Below are 23,655 nucleotides of genomic sequence, written 5' to 3' on the forward strand. Positions count from 1 at the left end.
TACATCTGGAAAGGATGTGCAAGCTGGCAGTTGTGCAAAAAATAGCTGTGAGAAACTGCTGCTCCCTTGTGTGTATGCTTGTCAACGTATATGGACCGTCAAAAATAATAATACTAGACATATATTGTACAAACAGTATCATTTTCTATGCAATTGTTATAAGTACACCTCTGCATAACAATGTACACTACAGGCCAAAAGTTTGGACACACCTTTTCATTCAATGCGTTTTCTTTATTTTCATGACTATTTACATTGTAGATTGTCACTGAAGGCATCAAAACTATGAATGAACACATGTGGAGTTATGTACTTAACAAAAAAAGGTGAAATAACTGAAAACATGTTTTATATTGTAGTTTCTTCAAAATAGCCACCATTTGCTCTGATTACTGCTATGCACACTCTTGGCATTCTCTCGATGAGCTTCAAGCACACCTGTGAAGTGAAAACCATTTCAGGTGATTACCTCTTGAAGCTCATCGAGAGAATGCCAAGAGTGTGCGAAAAAGTAGTCAGTGCAAACATGGTTTCAGTTATTTCAGCTTTTTTGTTAAGTGCATAACTCCACATGTGTTCATTCATAGTTTTGATGCCTTCACTGACAATCTACAATGTAAATAGTCATGATAATGAAGAAAACACATTGAATGAGAAGGCGTGTCCAAACTTTTGGCCTGTACTGTATATTTATTAACATTAAAGAGAACAACAAAGTAAAGAAATACAGATCAACTTACAACAAATACCTGTATTAACATTGTTTTTATATATATTTAGAATGCATCAATTTGCCTGACACACTTTTTTTTTTTTTTGTATTCTTATTAAAACAAAACATTTTTGGACTGACTTTAACCATTCGATACTGGAAAATTTAATTAAATAAACTCAATAAGTATTAATAAATTCGACCACAGTAACAATTTGTGCTGATTTTTTTTTTTATCAATAAAAATGAGGAAGTCAGGATTAAACTAGTGGCTACAATGAGCAGGATTTGAAGCATGATACTGATAAAGCACCCACTATTGAAGAAAGACTGGGTTTTTTACAGTAAAGACGTTGATGTTTTAAAAAATGTCTACATTAGGTTTAACTCAGACTACATTTATTCGATGTAAATGAAAACACGCCAACCCGAACAGTCCAGTTCTGCAACAACGAGAAAAATGTAATTTAAAACATTTGTATGCACGTACAACACTTAAGACCTTCAGTATATCAGTATGTGGAATTAAATTATAAGCAAAGCAATCAAACAATGTACTAATATGATCCTTTTCAAGAAACTCTTCAAACTTAAAGTGTTTACAAAGTACAAAGAACAAGAACCATGACAAACATTCTCAATTTATTTAATCCATCCATCCATTCATTCTCAAAATAATCTTACTTATCTCACCATATGAAATATGACTTACTTCACCAATTATTATTATTAAATGATTATTATTTATTTATTTTTATTGTGATTACTTATGGAGTATATTGTGAATAAATTGTGAACAGGAAGTGAACAAAAAGTTTTAGCAACTGTTATGTAAAAGAAAAGGGGTAGCTCTGCTTCTTCCTACTCCTTTTCGAACATGTTGAAAAGAGAAACTGGAAATTGTGATGCATCATGTTGTATGCTTGCATGTTCGAAATAAACTCAAACTCAAACAACTGATTGATTGAATCGACTGATTTGAATAGAAAAACAGCTTCAACTTGTACTGCGTCTCATCAATTACTTGTTTAATGAGTGTCACTAATAAAAATGTATCATGGAGTATAAATACGCAAAAATAGATTCCGCATAGCCACTGCAATAGAGCGTACATAATTTTATTCATGCAGACATGTTAAATGTGCAATTTCAATGTTGATGATGTGCATTAATTAGAAAAATGATTGAAGGTGACAGAAAGCAGAATTGTTTTGGTCTATTTCAACTATTTTCCCTAAAATACACATTGAAGCTATAAAGTCCGTTTTATCCGATTACTTCATAAATGGAACAAACTAATCGATTGATTACTCGATGACTGTAATAATCGATAGCTGCAGACCTATTAAACACACAGGAAGTCAATCTGTGAATTGTTTATTAGGACATGTCTCGAGGAATACTACGTACACCTAACTCAGACTACAAATGTACTATCTAGTCCTTGAGTACAAACTAAGGAAGTCTGCTAAAAGTATTTTAGAGCAGGGGTTGTTAACCTTTTCCACTACAGACGGCCCCGGGGCCCACTCAAGTATTAACACTGATTTAGTAATCTTACTCTGGACCTACTTACAATTTATCAGGATAAAACTTGTCATTTGATATGAAAGCGTGTGTTAATCACAAAGATGCTTAGGTCAGGCTGATTACAGAAATATGCTGCAAGTGAGGGACTCCTGAAACTGATGAAAAATAAATGGACACACAATCACGCAGTGCTAAAATAATTACATTCGAGCTAAATGAATAAAAAAAATAAAAAATAATAATGTACAGTACAGTCCAAAAGTTTGGACACACCTCATTCAATGCGTTTTCTTTATTTTCATGACTATTTACATTGTAGATTGTCACTGAATGCATCAAAACTACGAATGAACACATGTGGAGTTATGTACTTAACAAAAAAAGGTGAAATAACTGAAAACATATTTTATATTCTAGTTTCTTTAAAATAGCCACCCTTTGCGCTGACCATTTTTCGCACACTCTTGGCATTCTCTCGATGAGCTTCAAGAAGTAGTCACCTGAAATGTTTTTCACTTCACAGGTGTCATAGTTTTGATGCCTTCAGTGACAATCTACAATGTAAATAGTCATGAAAATAAAGAAAACGCATTGAAATGAGAAGGTGTGTCCAAACTTTTGGCCTGTACTGTATATTTTATCCTAAATAAACAGTGCAAATTAAAATAAAGCTTCACCACTTTAGTCATACTTTTTGCACTGAAGAAACTTCTCTAGGACTTTAGCTCCAGACTTCTTCTGTTTGTTTGATATTGTCATTACTGCCACAAGTGGTGGAAAAAGTGTATTACAACCAGTGTTGGGACTAACGCGTTACTTTGTAACGTGTTACTGTAACGCCATTAGTTTCGGCGGTAACTAGTAATCTAACGCGTTATTTTTTATATTCAGTAACTCAGTTACCGTTACTACATGATGCGTTACTACGTTATTTTTCGTAATTTTTTATGTAGTATCGGCTAGAAACAGAAAATCTGAGTGTGTTTTATTGGAGCGTGTCGTCCTTCTGAATCTCTTGTGTCACAAGCCGGAGGCGCGCTCTGTGTGTGTCTGGGTGTGGGTGTGGGTGTGGGTGTGGGTGTGGGTGTGGGTGTGGGGAGGGTAGGGGGGGTGTGCAATACAACGTAAACCGTTGGACAACCAAAAAGTAACCACAGAACACTATACGGTATAGTGTTCTGTGGTTACTTTTTGGTTGGCCAACGGACGTGACGACAGGCTGTCCTCACTCAGGTCCGCACAGACCTGGAGGGGACGTGCCTTAAGTCCGGCTGGCTATCGGGAGAAATTCGGGAGAATGGTTGTCCCGGGGAGAAGCACTGAAATTCGGGAGGGTTGGCAAGTATGAGATATTCTCACTTCTTTTCTTTTGTCGAGCACAAAGAAAATAACATTTTAGTTAAATGTAAGTTGTGTCTTGGATTAAAGATCCCGTCTACTGCCCAAAACAACAATTCAAATCTGCCTGGTTAGGCTTTGTGTATGTCACGTGTGCCTTCCTTAGGTGAAGCCAGGTTTACAGCTATGTTGTTATTATGCTGTTTGTTACTTATCTACAGTATGTTATGTTGCAGCTTTTTAAAATAGCTTTGTCAATTTGTTCTGGCCTGAAATAAATTGGCCCTTTGAAACATATATTTGTCTTTGTGTGTTGTATGTAGAGCACATTGCTTAGCAGAGTTCAGTGATGCAAATGCATGTCAAGTTGATCAACACATTGTATTATTCTCCAGTGCAATAACAGTACTGAAATGAAGGCTAAAAGGGCATTAATGGGAGCTTTTAAAAAAAAAAAGAAGAAGAAAAAAAGTTACTAAATAGTTACTTTTCACAGTAACGCATTACTTTTTGGTGTAAGTAACTGAGTTAGTAACTGAGTTACTTTTGAAATAAAGTAACTAGTACCTGTAACTAGTTACTGGTTTTCAGTAACTAACCCAACACTGATTACAACTGAGTACCGCTGCGGCCCACACAGACAACAGCTGTGAAACAGATATTTTTGGCGGCCTCTAGGGGGCGCTCGTAGCCCAACAATGAGCCTCTGCGGCTGAGAAACACGGATTTACACAACCCGAACAGTCCAGTGACGATGGATTCAATGCCCTGAGAATATGAACTTCATGAACGACGACATTCAGCGGCAACATAGGGAAGCATCTTCTTTGGGTCAGCAGTCCAGAGATGATAGGTATCGCACTTTTTAGTCCCTCTCTATAGAACTGTCTGTATTACCTTATTCAACAAATTCAAATCATCCAAATTTGGAAGTTTGTGAATCGATTCAAAATGGTTCACGTCCGAGAAGCGATGCATCTAAGAATTGGCATTACCTTCCCATTACCCGCTAGTGCCAGGTGTGAGAGAGCATAAATGTTCTCTCATCAATGACATCATCAATCGTGAGGAGGGAACATTAATGCTCTCTCACACCTGGGATTTTCTCCTCCAGAGACCATGGAGCAGCAGGGGGTGGGTCCGTCAATGATACCTCAAGATATGAGTGCCTCAACTCACCAGTTTTTCGGGTTAAGAGTTAACTGTTATGCTTTTGGTCGCGAGCAAAAATTGGGGTAACGAGCATCCCCACTGCTAGTTGGCGTGGCGAAAGTCACAGTGAACCCCGTATATATACACGACCAAAACATCCGGTCTTGCTAGCTGATTGCTCGAAATGTACACAACTTTGTTTTTCCAAGCATGGGAAGGAAGAAAGTGAGTGCGAAGGACAGCGCTGAGAAGAAGTGGCTATTCATTGAGTTAAAGAAAGAAATAATCCAAAACATGAGAGTGTGTATAGCTAGTTAAGCGTAGCTCAAGCCGAATGAGTCGATAATGGCAACTTCAAATAATATCTACATTTCGGGAATGTATCAATGAATATATGGAGGAGCTGCTGATTGTGTGTTTGACTGAAAAGCAGCTGGAAGGAGATACTGTAGAAGTCTACCCTCTAACATCTGTACATTTACTCTTTCAAATTTTCTTGTAATCAGACCATATTATCGGTATATTAGATGGATTCTTTACCTGACATGTTTCAACTGTCTTCTTCAGAAGTGTCACCTGACTGGATTAGATTCCATCTAATATACCGACAATAAAGTCTGATTACAAGAAAAATTTGAATGAGTATATGAATAAGAAGACATAATGAACATCTTTGAGCAATACTGTACAATATTATTTTATTATATCAAAAAACTTCTTTACTTCTTTGTACTACATTCTATATTATTGTTTTTATACAATATTTCCTATGTAAAAGTTAGATTTTCTTATTAAAAGGCATGTTAAATGTTAAAATTGTGCTGTTATGGGCGGGCAAGCACCGATTAAATTGATTTAACGGCTGACGATACGAGTTTTTCGAGGTCAAAAAACCAATTAAACTGGTATCCTGAGGTACCACTGTACTATGCTTAGTGAAGACTATTATTATATATTATTTATTATATTATTATAATCCATCCATCCATCTTCTACCGCTTATTCCCTTCGGGGTCGCGGGGGGCGCTGGAGCCTATCTCAGCTACAATCGGGCGGAAGGCGGTGTACACCCTGGACAAGTCGCCACCTCATCGCAGGGCTATTATTATAATATATTATTATATTATTTATAACTGCACCTTATTGCTTTTTTATACTGCAACGAAATGTTGTTCTTATCTGTACTGTAAAGTTCTAATTTGAATGACAGAAAAAAAGGAAGTCTAAGTCTATAAATTGTCTTAGATGTTTCAAAATTTAGATTCTAAATATGAAAAAATCATCAAATGACTACTTTTTTTTATAGCTTTCTATAAGTAAATATCCTGTATTTTTCGGACTGTAAGACGCACCCAAATTTCTTTAATTTTTTATAAAATCAACAGTGTGCCTTATAACCTGGTGCAACTAATGTACATATTAATTCTGGTTGTGCTTACCGACCTCCAGGCAAATTTATTTGACACAAGGTGGAATAATGAAAGTGACCAGTAGATGGCAGCCACACAAAAGGGGTATGTGTGGACTGCAGGTTGATGCCTGTTCAATAAATAACACTAGCGAGTACCAGTAACACCGAAACTTTAAATGTCCCATTGAGAATATAGAAGAAGAATATGTCAAAATGTTTTAGTACAACTTTGGTAAGCTACAAAATCGCACCGTTGGATGGAACGCGCAGCATAACGGCTACCATAGTCAGACGTAATGTGCTTCAATATACAGGTCTTATTATGGTGTGCGTATGAGGACCCCAAAATGGCACCTATTAGGAGACAAATTATCTGGAGTTTTTTTACAAAACCAACTTTCCTTACCTGTCGTTTCCTGCTGTTGTGTATTTGGAATCTGTATAAGTCCCAAAAATTTGCGCACGTCCGCCATTCTAGTCAATAACCTCCTTATTTTTCTCTATCTTCTTGTTGTGGGGCATTCATCCTACGATGTTGCCATTTCTAATATAAAGTACCGTATAGTTCTAACTTATATCTGTCAATAGACTCGCTATGGAGGCGCTAAAAACTACCGGTACAACAAAGATGACGGGGAGAAGCCGCTGTCGAAGTGGAGGCACGTAGATTGAGAGATAGAGATTGTCAGAAATTGACTTAAAGATGGCCTGTAAAACATAATATATGCAATGTTTTGACCAAAGAACCACCATTACATGTTATGTAGACCACAAAGAAGTGTTTTACATGTAGAAACAATCATAATATGACCCCTTTAATGCGCTCAATAATATAATATATAATATAATATTTATATAAAAAATAGACCTGAATAGACCCGCTCATTGGCACTGCGCCTTATATCTGGTGCGCCCTATGATCCGAAAAGCATGGTACTGATTTTGTGTTTTAGATGTAGAAGAGTATAACATTGTTAATACCTTTGTTATTCCAATATATACTGCAAAGCCTTAAACAAAGCCTCTTTTGTTAAAATGACTGTCTCTGAAAATAATAACTTCAACAGGAGATGCTGTAGTGTAGTGGAATGTTTGTTTACTCGTACTTAGCTTGTTGACAATGTGTTTACACAAGATGCTTTTTTTGTTGGTTTTTGTTTTGAACACGTAATTACTTATGGCACATTGGGAAGCATTATCATATATATATTTTTAAATGTGTGTATTTATGTATATATATTTATTTATAAATATATACTGTATACACATAAATATATATATATATACGTGTGTATATAATTATATACACATTATAGTACATAATTATTAGAGCTGTCCGATAAAAGCTTTTTTGCCAATGTCCGATATTGTCCAACTCTTAATTACCGAGAGAGCATGAGGAGGTTGAGGTGGGCGGGGTTGAGGTCGGGGGGTTAGGAGGTAGCGGGGGGTGTATATTGTAGCGTCCCGGAAGAGTTAGTGCTGCAAGGGGTTCTGGGTATTTGCTCTGTTGTGTTTATGTTGTGCTACGGTGCGGATGTTCTCCCCAAATGTGTTTGTCATTCTTGTTTGGTGTGGGTTCACAGTGTGGCGCATATTTGTAACAATTTTAAAGTTGTTTATACTGCCACCCTCAGTGTGACCTGTATGGCTGTTGACCGAGTATGCATGGCATTCACTTGTGTGTGTGAAAAGCCGTAGATATTATGTGACTGGGCCGGCACGCAAAGCCAGTGCCTTTAAGGATTATTGGCGCTCTGTACTTCTACACAGCGGCGTTTTAAGAAGTCATAAATTTTACTTTTTGAAACCGATACCGATCATTTTGAAACCGATACCAATAATTTTGAAACCGATACCGATAATTTTCGATATTACATTTTAAAGCATTTATTGGCCGATATTATCGGACAACTCTAGTTTTGATAATGTTTGATTTATAATTAGGAATTCCTATTTCGAGATGTTTCATTTATCACGGTCAGTCTTGGTTCCAATTAATAGCAATAAATGAGGGATAACTTTGGTCATTAAAGAACATAAGCATGTGCAGATATTGAGACATCTCACCGTGTTCCAACACCAGCTGTGGCAGCCTGTTGACAGTCTCCATGGCAACCAGCCTCTTGTGAGTCGGACTCTTTGCATCCAGATGAGTGAGGAGTGGCGAGATGACGGGGTAATTAAATCCATTCCCTGCGCCGCTGAGGCCACGCTCCAGCGGTAGCGTGTGGCGCTGGTGGTACACCTGGTGAAGGTGCGAGAGGTCACCGGGGCTGTGACCCGAATGCCGATGGGCCAGCCCGTTGATTTCCCCGGCCCCGCCCCCTCGGGGGCTGACGCCGCGGTCCTGCCGGCACACGCCCGCACAGCGCAGGCACGGGGCGGCGCGGGCCAAGAGGCGGGACAGGCGGCGCCACGCCTTGCGGCCCAGGTGGGCCAGGTAGCGGATGATCTCCTCGTAGCAGCTGCCCGGTTGGCTGTCGCTGGCGAGCGTGGAAGCCGATTGGTGGAGCTGGCGGGCGCGCTGCTCCGATTTCATTAAGGCGTGCTCCCGCTGCTTGGTCTCGGAGAACTGGGTTGCTATGACGACCAGGCACAGGTTGATCATGAAGAAGGATCCCACCTGGACATGATAAGACATGCGGTCACACCTGGATGCTTATCTACAACGCAGCATATGCTACACCGTCACATTTCTTATCGAGTAACGTGACGTGCAGGAAGAAATAAGACACATCAGATAGATCCTCTTTGAATTCAACCTGCCAGATACAGCACTTGATGTGTGTGTGTGTGTGTGTGTGTGTGTGTGTGTGTGTGTGTGTGTGTGTGTGTGTGTGTATGTGAGCGTGCACGTGGTTACTTACTATAATGAGGAAGATGAAGTAGATAAAGTTGTAGAAAGAGTGGGCATCCATTACGTAATACATGATGTCTACCCAGCCTTCCAGAGTAATTACCTGGAAGAAAACACACACACACACACACACACACACACACACACACACACACACACACACACACACACACACACACACACACACACACACACACACACGAATACTGGTTATCATTTGGAATGGGGACCAAGTTTTTGAACATCACTTGTGGGGACCACCCTTTCTACAGGTTGTGGAGGCATAAAAAATGGTGTAAAATGTCCACTGCCCAGTTAGCTCATACACGTCTTTAAAACTCTGGATTGATGAAGTAATGTGCTGATCATTCTTAATGGGGACCCTGGGGAAAAAGAGTTAATATGGTTCATGGGGACCAAATTTAAATAATTTTGCATAATGCACACAAATTTGTACGTGACTACTGAGGACCAATAAAAAAAAAAAAAGTTCAAATTAAATATGACATGATGCTCAGAATACAGCACTACAGCTGTCCTCTTATAGGAAGTTTCACCACTAAAATGTTAAAGCAAATCCTGCATCTTCTGTGACATTACTGAAAACTGCTATTTAGCAGTAATGAAGTTGTCTGCAACTCCAACTACCATATATAGAAGGATGGAAAATTCTGAACGTGAATCATACTTTAAGGTAATAATGTTTTATAATCATGCTGTATAAAAATGTCATCCTAAAAAACACCAAACCAGATTTTGTTTTTGGAAAAATATATTACTTTTAACTAAGGATGGATACCATACAGCAGTACCAGCTACAGTCCGATGAGGGGGCTGCTGTGCAAATGTCTCACACTCAAACTAACCAGTAAACATGTTTTATGGGCCAAAGCTTAAAAATCACTTAGGCATCTTCAGAATGGATCTGACTATCATTTAAAAAGGTTTCCCTTTAGGGGACATGTTTTTTTTTGTCCCCATACCGTCAGAGGTGACTGTGTAAACCAGGGGTCAGCAACCCAAAATGTTGAAAGAGCCATATTGGACCAAAAATACAAAAACAAATCTGTCTGGAGCCGCAAAAATTAAAAAAATTAAAAGCCATATTACATACAGATAGTGTGTCATGAGATATACATTGAATTAAGAGGACTTAAAGGAAACTAAATGACCTCAAATATAGCTACAAATGAGGCATAATGATGCAATATGTACATATAGCTAGCCTAAATAGCATGTTAGCATCGATTAGCTTGCAGTCATGCAGTGACCAAATATGTCTGATTAGCACTCCACACAAGTCAATAACGTCAACAAAACTCACCTTTCATGCACAACGTTAAACGTTTGGTGGACAAAATGAGACAGAAAAAGAAGTGGCATAAAACACGTCCTAGAAAGTCGGAGAAAGTTATACATGTAAACAAACTACGGTGAGTTCAAGGACCGCCAAAATTAGTAGGACAAAACGGCGCTCGCCAAATACTCGAATCAGTGAAGCATGTTTAATATAAACAGTGTGCTTTATAACAATTAGGGAGGCTTGTGTCATGTTTGTCCTCCTACATAAACCAAAAATAAAACAAAAAATAAAATGTTTTCCCCTCATCTTTTTCCATTTTTCATACATTTTTTAATAAGCTCCAGAGAGCCACGAGGGCGGCGCTAAAGAGCCAGAACACACACACACACACGCACGCACGCACGCACGCACGCACGCACGCACGCACGCACGCACGCACACACACACACACACACACACACACACACACACACACACACACACACACACAGAGCAACATCAGTACTGTATAGTGTTCAAGCAACAAATACAATAGTAGTTTTAGTTTGTTTTTAAATACCGCAGTCTGGCACTATTATTTGCAAGCCAAGCGGACATTTTTGAAAAGTACAAAATTCCATAGAAGTCCTACAGATCTCATAAAATGGTACGTTTTCAACAATTTGACATGTTGTCTTCTCAGATGTACCACAATGGTGTACTGGAGGTGTGTTAGCTTGCTGCTTTGATGCAGTTTAAAAGTGCTTTTGGTGCCTTTTTTGTGTGTCTGTATAGCTTTAACGCTGATGAGCTGTGTTTGTCTCCAATAAGCGCTGTTGTGTACTTCATCCATTTTTACATATACTGTATACACTTACTTTATAAAAGATGCCCTATATCACATAGAACAAGGTAACATTAAAGGGAAACTGCACCTTTTTTGGAATGTTGCCTATCAATAACAATCCTTAAACTCCAAAACCAGTGAAGTTGGCACATTGTGTAAATGGTAAATAAAAACAGAATACAATTATTTGCAAATCCTTTTCAACTTATATTCAATTGAATAGACTGCAAAGACAAGATACTTAACGTTCGAATTGGAAAACGTTGCTATTTTTTGCAAATATTAGCTCATTTGGAATTTGATGCCTGCATCATGTTTCCAAAAAGCTGGCACAAGTGGCAAAAAAGACTGAGAAAGTTGAGGAATGCTCAACAAACACTTATTTGGAACATCCCCCCGGTGAACGGGCTAATTGGGAACAGGTGGGTGCCATGATTGGGTATAAAAGCAGCTTCCATGAAATGCTCAGTCATTCACAAACAAGGATTTGTGAACAAATGCGTGAGCAAATTGTCGAACAGTTTAAGAACAACATTTCTCAACCAGCTATTGCAAGGAATTTAGGGATTTCACCATCTACGGTCCGTAATATCATCAAAAGGTTCAGAGAATCTGGAGAAATCACTGCACGTAATATTGAATGCCCGTGACCTTGGATCCCTCAGGCGGTCCTGCATCAAAAAGCGACATCAGTGTGTAAAGGATATCACCACATAGGCTCAGGAACACTTCAGAAAACCACTGTCAGTAACTACAGTTTGTGGCTACATCTGTAAGTGCAAGTTAAACTAAAACGGCACATTTGTCAATATGAGCAAGTATCAAATAACTAAATTGATATATGACTTACACATACAAAGTCTCCAAGGCAGAAGCGTGTTAGAAAGTAACCAGTAACAAACGTATCCGCATCATTCAACTTACTGCCCCATGAGCTTACCGTCATGAATTATTGGGGCCACTTGGTGTCATTAAAACACAATTACCACACTACCACTACTTCAACACTAGTGTGTATGTCGATATATATATTTATATACTTTCTTTTGATTAAATTAAATATAATAATTAAATATATGTGTATATATATATATATACATACATATACACACATATATATATATATACATACATATATATATACACACACACACACACACACACACACATATATATATATATGTACCTACATTTTTAATATAAATATAAATATGTATCTATATGTAATTATAATAAATGCAATAATTAAATATATATACACACACATATATACTGTATATATACATACATACATACATATACATATACATATAAATATATATATATATATATATATATATATATATATATGTATATATATACCTGTATGTATATATATATATATATATATATATATATATATATATATATATATATATATATATATATATATATATATATATATATATATATATATATATATATATATATATATGTATATATATATATATATAAGTCCATTCCAGATAGTTAATAATAAATAGGTTAATGTTTTTCCTACCTACCATGGTTTTCTTGTTTGACTAATTTCACTTGATCAAACCTTTTCTGACATTCCACACTACTAAATAATAAAAGTATGTACTACGATTCATACTGATATCGTATCGGATGAATATTGATATCGGTTAATACTGAAGGCTCCAATATCGGTATTGTATCAGAAGTGAAATAGTTGCATTGGGACACCTGTAGAAAAAAATGCCTACATTTGGGGCTGAACCGGATAACCTTACATCTATGAGCTTTAACCCCCGTATGTGCATGCTAGCAGCCTGCCTCCACCCGCAGAGACAAAAACAATGGATGACTGACAAGAGGGTTCACTTTCTTTCATTTTGCTATAGATAGCACAAAAGGTACATGTCCGGATCACCGGCTGGATTTAGACCAGGCATAGGTCTCCACTCTATGGTTTTTTTTTGCTAGTTTTAAGATGTGTAGCGAAGCCTCTTTTTTTTTTTTTTTTTTTTTTTTTTTTTTACAAAAACCTTCTTTAAGTGTTGGCAGTATACTTTACCAAATAATTAAATAGCACGGTGATATAAAATTTGAGAGGTTGTTCGTACAATTAGACACGGCAGGACAAGGTATGATAAAAAACATGAGTCTACAAAAATAATAATGAATGGTTCACCTGAAAAATGGCAATCCATGCATATCCAATGTTGTCAAAGTTGATGGCTCCTTTGTGAGGGTTGGTCTCGCCAGCACGACACTCATTGTAGTACTGGTACCAGTTCACACACGTCACCCCGGTTCCCGGCCCCGGTGGCGCCCTCTCCGGCCGCCCGTCCTCAGCACCCAGGTAGCAGGAAGTCCCGCCTACCCGTCGGCGGGGCACGTCTGAGCAGCGGAGCATGCCGTTGTCCCTCTCCGTGGAGCAGATGAAGGGGTGGTCGTCCGTGGCGCTCGGGCGGTAGTAAACACTCAGGAAGGAGACGTTGTATCTCCTGGAAGACAAGGCCAGAGATGGAGGCGGATATTAAAAATAGAAAATGTTCATTTTGGACAAACAACACAACCAGAAGCTATACCCGTTAGCCAGATGTTCTGTTTGTGGTCGGCAGAGAAGAAATGAAAGTACCAAACCAAAATACTGGCCGACTGCTTCAAATGCAAAGAAAAAAATGGACGTTCCAGTTGTTAGAAGCAATTCAGGACCAAATGGCGGCCATGTGGAGATTCCAATATGTAGAAAAGATGACGAATTAATCATTTATGCCATCACACTGGTGTGTTATGAAGAAAAGCTATTTGACTGCAGCGGAAATAAATGAAGAAAGGCTTCAGTCGTCAATAAAGACAAAGAATAGGAGAGCATTGAGTCTACACGATGGAAAAAGTTTGTTTTTTAATGTACCAATAAATATTTCAGTAGCTCATCTTGTTTAATCAATTATTATTACCGTATTTTTCGGAGTATAAATCGCTCCGGAGTATAAGTTGCACCGGCCGAAAATGCATAATAAAGAAGGAAAAAAAAATATATAAGTCGCACTGGAGTATAAGTTGCATTTTTGGGGGAAATGTATTTGATAAAATCCAACACCAAGAATAGACATTTGAAAGGCAATTTAAAATAAATAAAGAATAGTGAACAACAGGCTGAATAAGTGTACGTTATATGAGGCATAAATAACCAACTGAGAACGTGCCTGGTATGTTAACGTAACATATTATGGTAAGAGTCATTCAAATAACTATAACATATAGAACATGCTATACGTTTACCAAACAATCTGTCACTCCTAATCGCTAAATCCCATGAAATCTTATACGTCTAGTCTCTTACGTGAATGAGCTAAATAATATTATTTGATATTTTACGGTAATGTGTTAATAATTTCACACATAAGTCGCTCCTGAGTATAAGTCGCACCCCCGGCCAAACTATGAAAAAACTGCAACTTATACCGTAGTCCCAAAAATACGGTATTTTTATTTTAAAAAAATAGTACACAATTATTAGGATCACACTGTAAGGGGAAACATAGTTTAATAACAAATTGATTGTATATATGTTGTAAGAAAAATTGTGTAATTTGCATAAATGACCATGATGCATTTGCAAAAAGTGAGTAAAAAACATGGAAAGCAAAACAACTTTGTTCGTTTTTTTTGTTTTTTTAAGTCACAAACAAAAAGGAGGCAATATGAGTGCTTTTAGAAGGGGTAGGGGCCCATGGCAGCACCTGCTGCTCGTTGAGAAGAGCGTGCATGCCAACGTTAGCGTGCTAAATTGTTTTTTCTAATTTTACAACTGCATACTCCTAGAGTCATGGAGCTTGGTACATGATATATGCTAAATGACAGCATGCTAACAGTTAGTAAGTGTCATGTACCAAGTTATTTGACTTTGAGGTGTACAGCTAAAAAAAATGGCTTAGAGTTAGAATGCTAACGTTAGCATGCTAACCGTTAGCATGTGTCAAGTATCATGTAAATCTAAAAAGACGATGACTTCTGTTTTGTTTGATCAGCTGTTTTACTGCCGTGTTACAGGCATCGTTTGGAAACAATTAAGGTATATAAATAAACATTTACCAAATATTTCTGTGTAAATAACTCAAAACATCTGCGGCTTATAGTCCGGTGAAAATAATAAATGGAGCGAAAACAATTTAGTGTGTACGGCTTATAAAGTCTGGAAAATACAAATATTCGTAACATTATGATAATTTTATCGGAAAAAATGCAACTTTATTTTTGCAAAAAGACAATTATTTTATAATCTTGTGACTATCTGGTAAAACCAGGAGTTTATTTCTCTACAATAGTTCTCTATAATAAAAATAAAAATCCTTAATAACGTGAAAATATCAACAATAACTCAATTGTACGAGCCTCAGATTGAGTCACATTAAGTCATGTGTAAGTCAGCTAAGGCGCTTTTGTGGGATCTTGCTAACAAACGATGAAGAGAAAAGCCCGAGTGAGACACTAATCACCGAGCTTCATCAGCGCTCTGATTGGCGACGTTTCCCCTGACATCGCATTTAGTCGATAAGTTGTTTGGAGGAAAAAACTAATCAAAACTATTGACAACGAGCACACGGGCCTCCGAGTAATTAGGACGTGCACACACAACCCGTTTAATCAGTACCGTTTATGTTGCCAACCCATCTCTGAGGACAAACACCTAAATATTATAAAAAATATATATATCAAAAAGAATATGCACAAATGGAGAAAAAACTAAAATACTTTATTATTACTCATTCCGCTTGTCTCTAGACAAGTAATTATGAAACTACACAGGCTCCATCTAGTGGTATTCCAAAGAATCACTTGATTGAAGTACAGTGTATTATTTGTCTATATTCAAACACAGTGTTACTGTTCAAACTGTGTCTAATGATATAGTGGCCAAAAAATATGCATTTTAAATAAAAACTTTTCCTTGGTTTTAATGAATATTTAGGCCTACTACGCTACTGTATTTTAATGTTGGTTATTAGGGGTACTTGGAGAGCCGAGTGTTTTCTGAGGTGGTACTTGGTGGACAAAAACACGAGTAAATGTGCAAGTAGTGTCTAGTTTCCGTTTCTATTTCGGTTATGTCGACAACCGCTTATGTTGACTTGAGTCAGCCAGTCCAAGAGGCGCCAACAGAAACAGGTATCACAGTATCTAATATATGGAAGTCATTACGACAACCTCTTTATTATTTAGAGAAAACTGAATCAAACTTTACGAGAATAGAGCTGTTATATCACGACATAAAACTTGTTTTTTTCTCATACTTTGCAGAGCATTTTGACCTGTGAATGCGCTCGTACGCCTTTTTGCCTGTTTCAGTCTTGAGTTCAGCCTCTGAAATCTGGATTATGTTCCAGTGTTGAGGAAATATCTAAGTATTGTGGAATAAAGCCAGAGTGCTACAAGTTGCAAAACACAAGCACGGTTTATCACAATTCGGTTGTTGTATAATATAAATGTGTATGTATATATATATATATATATATATATATATATATATATATATATATATATAAATGTAAATATATATAGAGAAAAAACAGAACATTCATAGAAAAAAGTTATATATATAGTTTATATGTATGTATATATATATACACACATAAAAAATAGAACATTTATCGAAAAAAAAGTTGTCATTTAACCAGAAAAAGTCAATTGGGAAACAAACCCAATTAAAAATATCAACTTCCGAGTCATCCGGACATGGTGGGGCATGGCATGTAGGGATGGGTACTGGATTCGGTACTTTTATGGGCACCAACCAAATTCCATCGGTACTACATCAAATCAAACGATGCCATATTTTGATACCTTTGTGGCACGTGACGCTAGGGATGATGTTCGATAACCGGTTCTCCCGATTGTTCGATAAGAAAAGAACCGATTCAATGGATTCGAATCCCTTTTTGAGAAACGGTTCCCGTTATCGAGGCCACTATAGTAAAGAAAAAGATTTGGTTCTTTATACGAATCCCTGGGAACAAATCCCGTGTCACAGGAAATGTCCTGTGGCACGTCACAGGAAATGACGTAGCTCAGTCATTCGGCGGCAGATACAGAAGCAGCAACAACAATGGACCGGAAAAAACGCTCCAAGGCATATGTTGAAGAGGTTCATTTAGCCTACTAATGTGTATTTATAAGTGGTTGATTCATATAGGCTAGTAAGGTAAAGTTTTGTACCTGACAAATTTTGTACGCTCCAAGGCATGGCTTAAGTTTACTAAGAAATACAACGAGGAAACGGCTATCTGCAATTATTGCCAGGCTTCGCTTTCCTGTAAGGGGAGCAGTACAACAAACATGTTGAAACATGTTCAGGTCGTACATAACATGAAGGTTAGAGAAACATGTCGTGGAGAAGCAGCGACAAAGATGACGAAGCACGCCCCTCTTCCTCTGCTTCAACCTGCAGTCCCAGTGATAGTGTCGGTGAGTAACTAACGTTAACTGTTGCCGGTTAATTTCCATATCTGTTCACTTGTAGCTTAGGCTAAAATAACGTTACCTCTTATGTCAACCAGGACTGCAGTAATGTTAGCTAGACTAATGTTACCTAAGCATAGTCAGTGGCTAACGATAACGTTAACCTTTTTGTATGTGTCTGATAACGTTGACGTTATCTTGTAGCCTACACCACTCCAGAGTTTGCAGGTCTGTCTAACAAACTAGTGCTTGCAAGATGTGAATTAGGATAATGTTAACGTTATCCTATTTCAGATGATGACATTCATGACAGCCAGAGTCACCAGGGCAGTGTTTGCTCTGTTTATTTTATTTTTTTCTTAAAAATTAAAAGTGAGCTTTTGTTAAACCAAGTATTGTGTTTTTTTCCATATACAACAACCGACCTGGATTCGATAAGAGAATCGATAAGGAATCGGTTCGATAAAATGATTCGGTAATGGCATCGAAATCGATAATTTCTTAACAAACATCATCCCTACGTGACGTCGCGTCCGGTTGCGGACTAAACACGGGCTCGCTTAAACAAGCAGCACTTAAAGCGGACTCAGACAAACTCTCTCTTAGTCATGTTGCAATTTTCAACACCAACAAAGCAAGTATACTTGGTATAAAACCTTGGAACGTAAAGAACGGCTCCACTCTCCAAAACGCACTTGCTTGATGCTTGCATTGGATTTGCCATTGAAAGGCTACTACTAGCATTAGCGATTTTACATGGTAACACCTCTTAATTTAGAAATTACAACTACAACTAAGATAAATATTACAAGCAAACAGTTGACATGTAATAAGCAACGTTCCCTCTAAGGTGCGCGCCTGTGCAATTGCGCACTGCTCAAGCGTCCTCTGCGCACGGCAAATCTATGCCACGCACAAAATCAAATAAAAAAATAAGCGCATAACACACGGACACGACAGAGAAAACAGTTTTCGTCATCATTGTTCAAATATTGCAACGTCTGTCGAGACGCTTTGCGGACATGAATTCCATCGATCACTTTACTGAGCAAAACTCTTTATTGTCGGCCATAAACACATCACCAAAACATTAGTAAAAAAAATATATATCTAGCAAAACTGGTCATTTTCTGCAGTACAAACCAGACCAAAAGCAACTTTATTATATCAACAGCAGCCGCTCGCTCTTTCTCACTTGCGCCAACACATGCACATATGGCACTTAGCCAGTGATGCGTTTACAGCCACACAAAAAGTCGGACAACTCCAACACCACACATAAAGTGTCATTCCAGGTCATTACACTATGATTTACCAATCAAATGTGTGCTTATTCTAGTGTCATTTATTAGAAATCTTAATTTATAAATATTAATCATGAAATGCTGTTAGTATATTAAATAAATACTAATAAAAATATATATTTTACAAACAGGAAGTTGCAGGAATGTACACATGATCCCCTGCTTACATCTCATTGTGCAACATGTGAATGTTTTAATGGGAACTAAATGCAATGTCTGAAAGGGGTACAAACTATTTCCAAAGCAGGACCTCCACCCAGACAAACAATACAAGAACGCAGTTCATGAAAAACAATATTTTTTGTTATTGTCATTGTAAGTGGGCCTAAACACTTATATTAGAAAATAACCTCATGGAAATGACTGCTGTCATTTGATTATAATAATAAGAGAATGTTGTCTGTCTATCTGTGTTGGCCCTGCGATGAGGTGTGGACTTGTCCAGGGTGTACCCCGCCTTCCGCCCGAATGCAGCTGAGATAGGATCCAGCACCCCCCGCGACCCCGAAAGGGACAAGCGGTACAAAATGGATGGATGGATGGAGATTGAACTTGTTATTTAGTCAGGTTTGGGACAGGTGTGCTGCTGGTGTAGCCACAGTGTGCACGTCTGATGTTGCTCACATGGGCTCCACTGAATGCTCAGGGAGTTTTTGCGTTTGCTCACACACATGAAAAATTAGGGGGAACATTGGTAATAAGTACAATACTTAAAGTATAAACACTTTGTAATGCGCAACACGACACATAAAGCTACTTTCTAGTTATACAGTAGTGCTATTTAATGTCTTGGAAGTGCAACTACATTGCAAATGAGACTCAAAGGTAATGAGAAAATAAGATATACCAACTGTACAGCACAGTTATCATATCCAACAATTAACATTTATTAACACACAGAAAAGTACCGAAAATTGGTAATGGTATCGATTCCCTGGTGGCGGGAATTGGTAGAGTATCAATTCAAATGTAAAAAGTACCCATCCCGAGTGACACGTGACTCACGTCTTGATATCTTCCCCAATGAAGCAGCGGTTCCTCAGAAGCCCCGCCCACAGCTGCACGCCCACAATGCCGAAGATGAAGAAGACGAAAAAGCAGAGCGCCAGCACGTTGCCCAGCATGGGGAGGGTGTCCAGGAGGAGGGTGACCAGGATGCGCATGCCTGCGTACGACACACACACACACACACACACACACACACACACACGCGTGTACTTGTGTGAAGATTATCGGAAAGTACTCGACTTATAACAATGAAACACAAAAGCATTTGACACAATCAATCACAGCATCTTAGTAAACAAATTTGAAAGGTATGGCACCAGAGGGTTGGTCTTGAACTGGATAAGAAGCTACTTAACCAACAGGAAGCAATACGTGAAGATAGTCTAACACACTTCCACAGAGCTAAAAATATGTTGTGGGGTACCTCAGAGATCAATACTGGGACCAAAATCTCTATATAAATGACATTTGTAAAGTTACAAAGGACTTAAAGTTAGTATTATTTGCAGATGATACAACAGCATTTTGTTCAGGAAAGAACACACAGACAATAATACAAATAATAACAGAAGAAATGAACAAATTAAAAAGATGGTTTGACAAAAACAAACTATCTTTGAAAATCAGTAAAACTAAAATAATGCTATTCGGTAACAGTAGAAAAGAAAGTCAAACAAAATACAAATAGACAGAGTAGACATTGAAAGGGTAAAAAAAATAAAAATTTTGGGGTGTAATAATAGATGATGAAATGAATTGGAAATCTCATGTAAAAAATATACAACATAAAGTAGCAAGAACCACATCAATAATGAATAAAGCTGAACATGTTCTAGAATAGGGCAGCACGGTGGAGGAGGGGTTAGTGCGTCTGCCTCACAATACGAAGGTCCTGAGTAGTCATGAGTTCAAGGACTCGGGATCTTTCTGTGTGGAATTTGCATGTTCTCCCCGTGACTGCGTGGGTTCCCTCCGGGTACTCCGGCTTCCTCCCACCTCCAAAGACATGCACCTGGGGATAAGTTGATTGGCAACACTAAATTGGCCCTAGTGTGTGAATGTTGTCTGTCTATCTGTGTTGGCCCCGTGATGAGGTGGCGACTTGTCCAGGGTGTACACCTCCTTCCGCCCGATTGCAGCTGAGATAGGCTCCAGCGCCCCCCGTGACCCCGAAGGGAATAAGCGGTAGAAAATGGATGGATGGATGTTCTAGAATAGCTCACCGGCGTCACCGCTAATAACACCGTTCCTGAATGTAAACAAATGCCATGGGTGGATCTACACCTCACATCCACTGTAATGATACCAAGTAAAGGAGCGTATCTAGTTAATACTACTATGATTACATTGATATATTTTAGCATCACAAAATCTTTTTTCGTTGTTTTTTTAGTTTATGTTTATAAACTTAGGAAATACGTCCCTGGACACATGAGGACTTTGAATATGACCAATGTATGATCCTGTAACTACTTGGTATCGGATTGATACCCAAATTTGTGGTATCATCCAAAACTAATGAAAAGCATCTAAACAACAGAAGAATAAGTGTCAGAAAAATTGTATGTAAATGATCAAAAAACTTTCTGTTCTCTGAGTTCCCAGTGAACAGACAAAAGCTGTCTTTGTTGCACCAAGCTAAAGGCTTGGAAAATTTCGCTGTGTACGATGGGAAGAGACGGGAGGGGTTATCTATTGTCATCCAAGACTTGCCCAAGCTCGATCCAGGACCAGTCCAAGCCCGAGGCATCTTTTTCTTTTGTGTTAATGTGACCGAAAACAATGGCTGTTTACATACCCCCCATTCCTTTAGAAACAGCTGTTGTTATGTAAACAGGGAATATCCAAATAAAGGAGGAGACGTGAACTTTTTTTGTAGAGCGTAATGACACTGTACAAGGGTACAGATGTACACGTTTCTCCTCACTGAGCCAAATTGAATTCTGTCTCTGTTTGATTCTTTGCTTCTTGTCTGTTTTAATAGATGTCGTCGATGTTTGAACCTGACAATAAGTGATTATTACATTTTAACAGAAGTGTAGATAGAACATGTTAAAAGAGAAAATAACCAGATATTAACAGTAAATGAACAAGTAGATTAATAATACATTTTTACAGCTTTTCCCTCATAATGTTGACAAAATAATAGAATAGAAAATGACACAATATGTTACTGCATATGTCAGCAGACTAACTAGGAGCCTTTGTTTATTTACTTACTAATAAAAGAAAAGTTGTCTTGGATTTTCACTATTTTATTTAAGGACAAACTTGCAATAAGAAACATGTGTTTAACGTACCGTAAGATATTTTGCTAAAATAAGGCCAATAATGCAATTTTTTGTGGTCCCCCCTTTTTTTTTTAAGTATCAAAAAGTATCTAAATACATTTTGATACCGGTACCAAAAAATTGGTATCGGGGCAACACTAAAACACACAAACTTTACTTTGGAGACGTGAACTCACTGGGAACTCTGTTGATGGCCCTCAGTGGGCGGAGAACGCGAACGGTCCGGATGGCCGACAGGCTGACGTTGTGTCCGTCCAGCGAGTACTCCAACATCCTGCAGGGGGAGGAAGAGACAGGTCACGCGCGGCGGCGGCGGCGGCGGCGCTCGGTCTGATCCGGGCAACGGCCGACCCGCTTGTCCGCAGGGGACGGGACAGAATCTCTGGGATGTGACATCGCCTTTTAACCACACTCCCTGGACTTCATCATGACATTGTCATTCTGCAAATCTCTCTCTCTCTCTCTCTCTCTCACACTCACACACACACACACACACACACACACACACACACACACACACACACAAACACACACACACACACACGCTTGACATTTAACTGGCATTAAACAAGTGTCTAAGCTGCACACACACACACACACACACACACACACACACACACACACACACACACACACACAGTCCTATTTAATGTCACCGTGTCCAAAACTCACCCCACGATAACAATGAAGAAGTCCAGTCTGTTCCACGTGTCTCCCAGGTAACCGTTGTGACCTATGACCCCAAGAGCCACCATCTTGACCAGCATTTCGCTGGCGAAAAACACAAAGATGCCGTCGTCCAGCGCCTACACACACACACACACGCACACACGGAGAGGGAATTAAACTGATTAAGGGAGGGGAAATAAATGAAGGCAAAAATGTTTTGGCCCCTTGATAATAATAATAAAGTCTCACAGTGAATCATAATTAATCATTTCACACTGAGTGTGTGTGTGTGTGTGTGTGTGTGTGTTACCTGCAGCAGGAAGTGTGTGTCGTCACAGGGCTGGAACATTCCCAGAGTCACACAGTTGAGGACGATGGCCAAGATGCTCACGCGCTCAAACCATGTAGTGTGAGGTCAAGGGTCATCACATGTTGAATATTAATGAGCAACAACAACATCGACAACCACTGAAACACAAATCAATCTTTTTGATGAAAATGATATGTTTTAGTCATCTAATTTGTGAATTATAGTGAATTGTATTTTGTATAGCGCTTTTCTCTAGTGACTCAAAGCGCTTTACATAGTGAAACCCAATATCAAAGTTACATTTAAACCAGTGTGGATGGCACTGGGAGCAGGTGGGTGAAGTGTCTTGCCCAAGGACACAACGGCAGTGAATCGGATGGCGGAAGCGGGGATCGAACCTGGAACTAGGGATGTCCCGATCCAGGTTTTTGCACTTCCGATCCGATACCGATATTGTTTTTGCATTTCTGATCCGATACCGATACTGACCG

At 38.5% G+C, this 23,655-nt stretch overlaps 1 protein-coding gene across 2 annotated transcripts in view; it reads right to left on the bottom strand.

Moving 5' to 3' along the window:
• Positions 1 to 23,245, bottom strand: part of LOC133621796 (voltage-dependent T-type calcium channel subunit alpha-1H-like) — a 108,302-nt gene extending 85,057 nt beyond the window's left edge. For both annotated transcript variants that reach the window (XR_012051168.1, XM_072916083.1), the window contains exons 1-7: positions 23,165 to 23,245; positions 22,858 to 22,991; positions 22,362 to 22,459; positions 19,892 to 20,051; positions 13,309 to 13,624; positions 9,014 to 9,106; positions 8,214 to 8,769 (exon numbers count right to left, since the gene is read on the bottom strand). Coding sequence is in view for 1 of the 2 variants with exons in the window: in XM_072916083.1 (XP_072772184.1) it covers positions 8,214 to 8,769; positions 9,014 to 9,106; positions 13,309 to 13,624; positions 19,892 to 20,051; positions 22,362 to 22,459; positions 22,858 to 22,991; positions 23,165 to 23,203 (1,396 nt within the window). In the remaining variant the exon portion in view is untranslated. The remainder of the gene's footprint in view (positions 1 to 8,213; positions 8,770 to 9,013; positions 9,107 to 13,308; positions 13,625 to 19,891; positions 20,052 to 22,361; positions 22,460 to 22,857; positions 22,992 to 23,164) is intronic.
• Positions 23,246 to 23,655: the final 410 nt, after the last annotated feature.

The sequence above is a fragment of the Nerophis lumbriciformis genome, linkage group LG25, assembly GCF_033978685.3.
Source record: "Nerophis lumbriciformis linkage group LG25, RoL_Nlum_v2.1, whole genome shotgun sequence".
In the NCBI taxonomy this organism is placed as follows: domain Eukaryota; kingdom Metazoa; phylum Chordata; class Actinopteri; order Syngnathiformes; family Syngnathidae; genus Nerophis; species Nerophis lumbriciformis.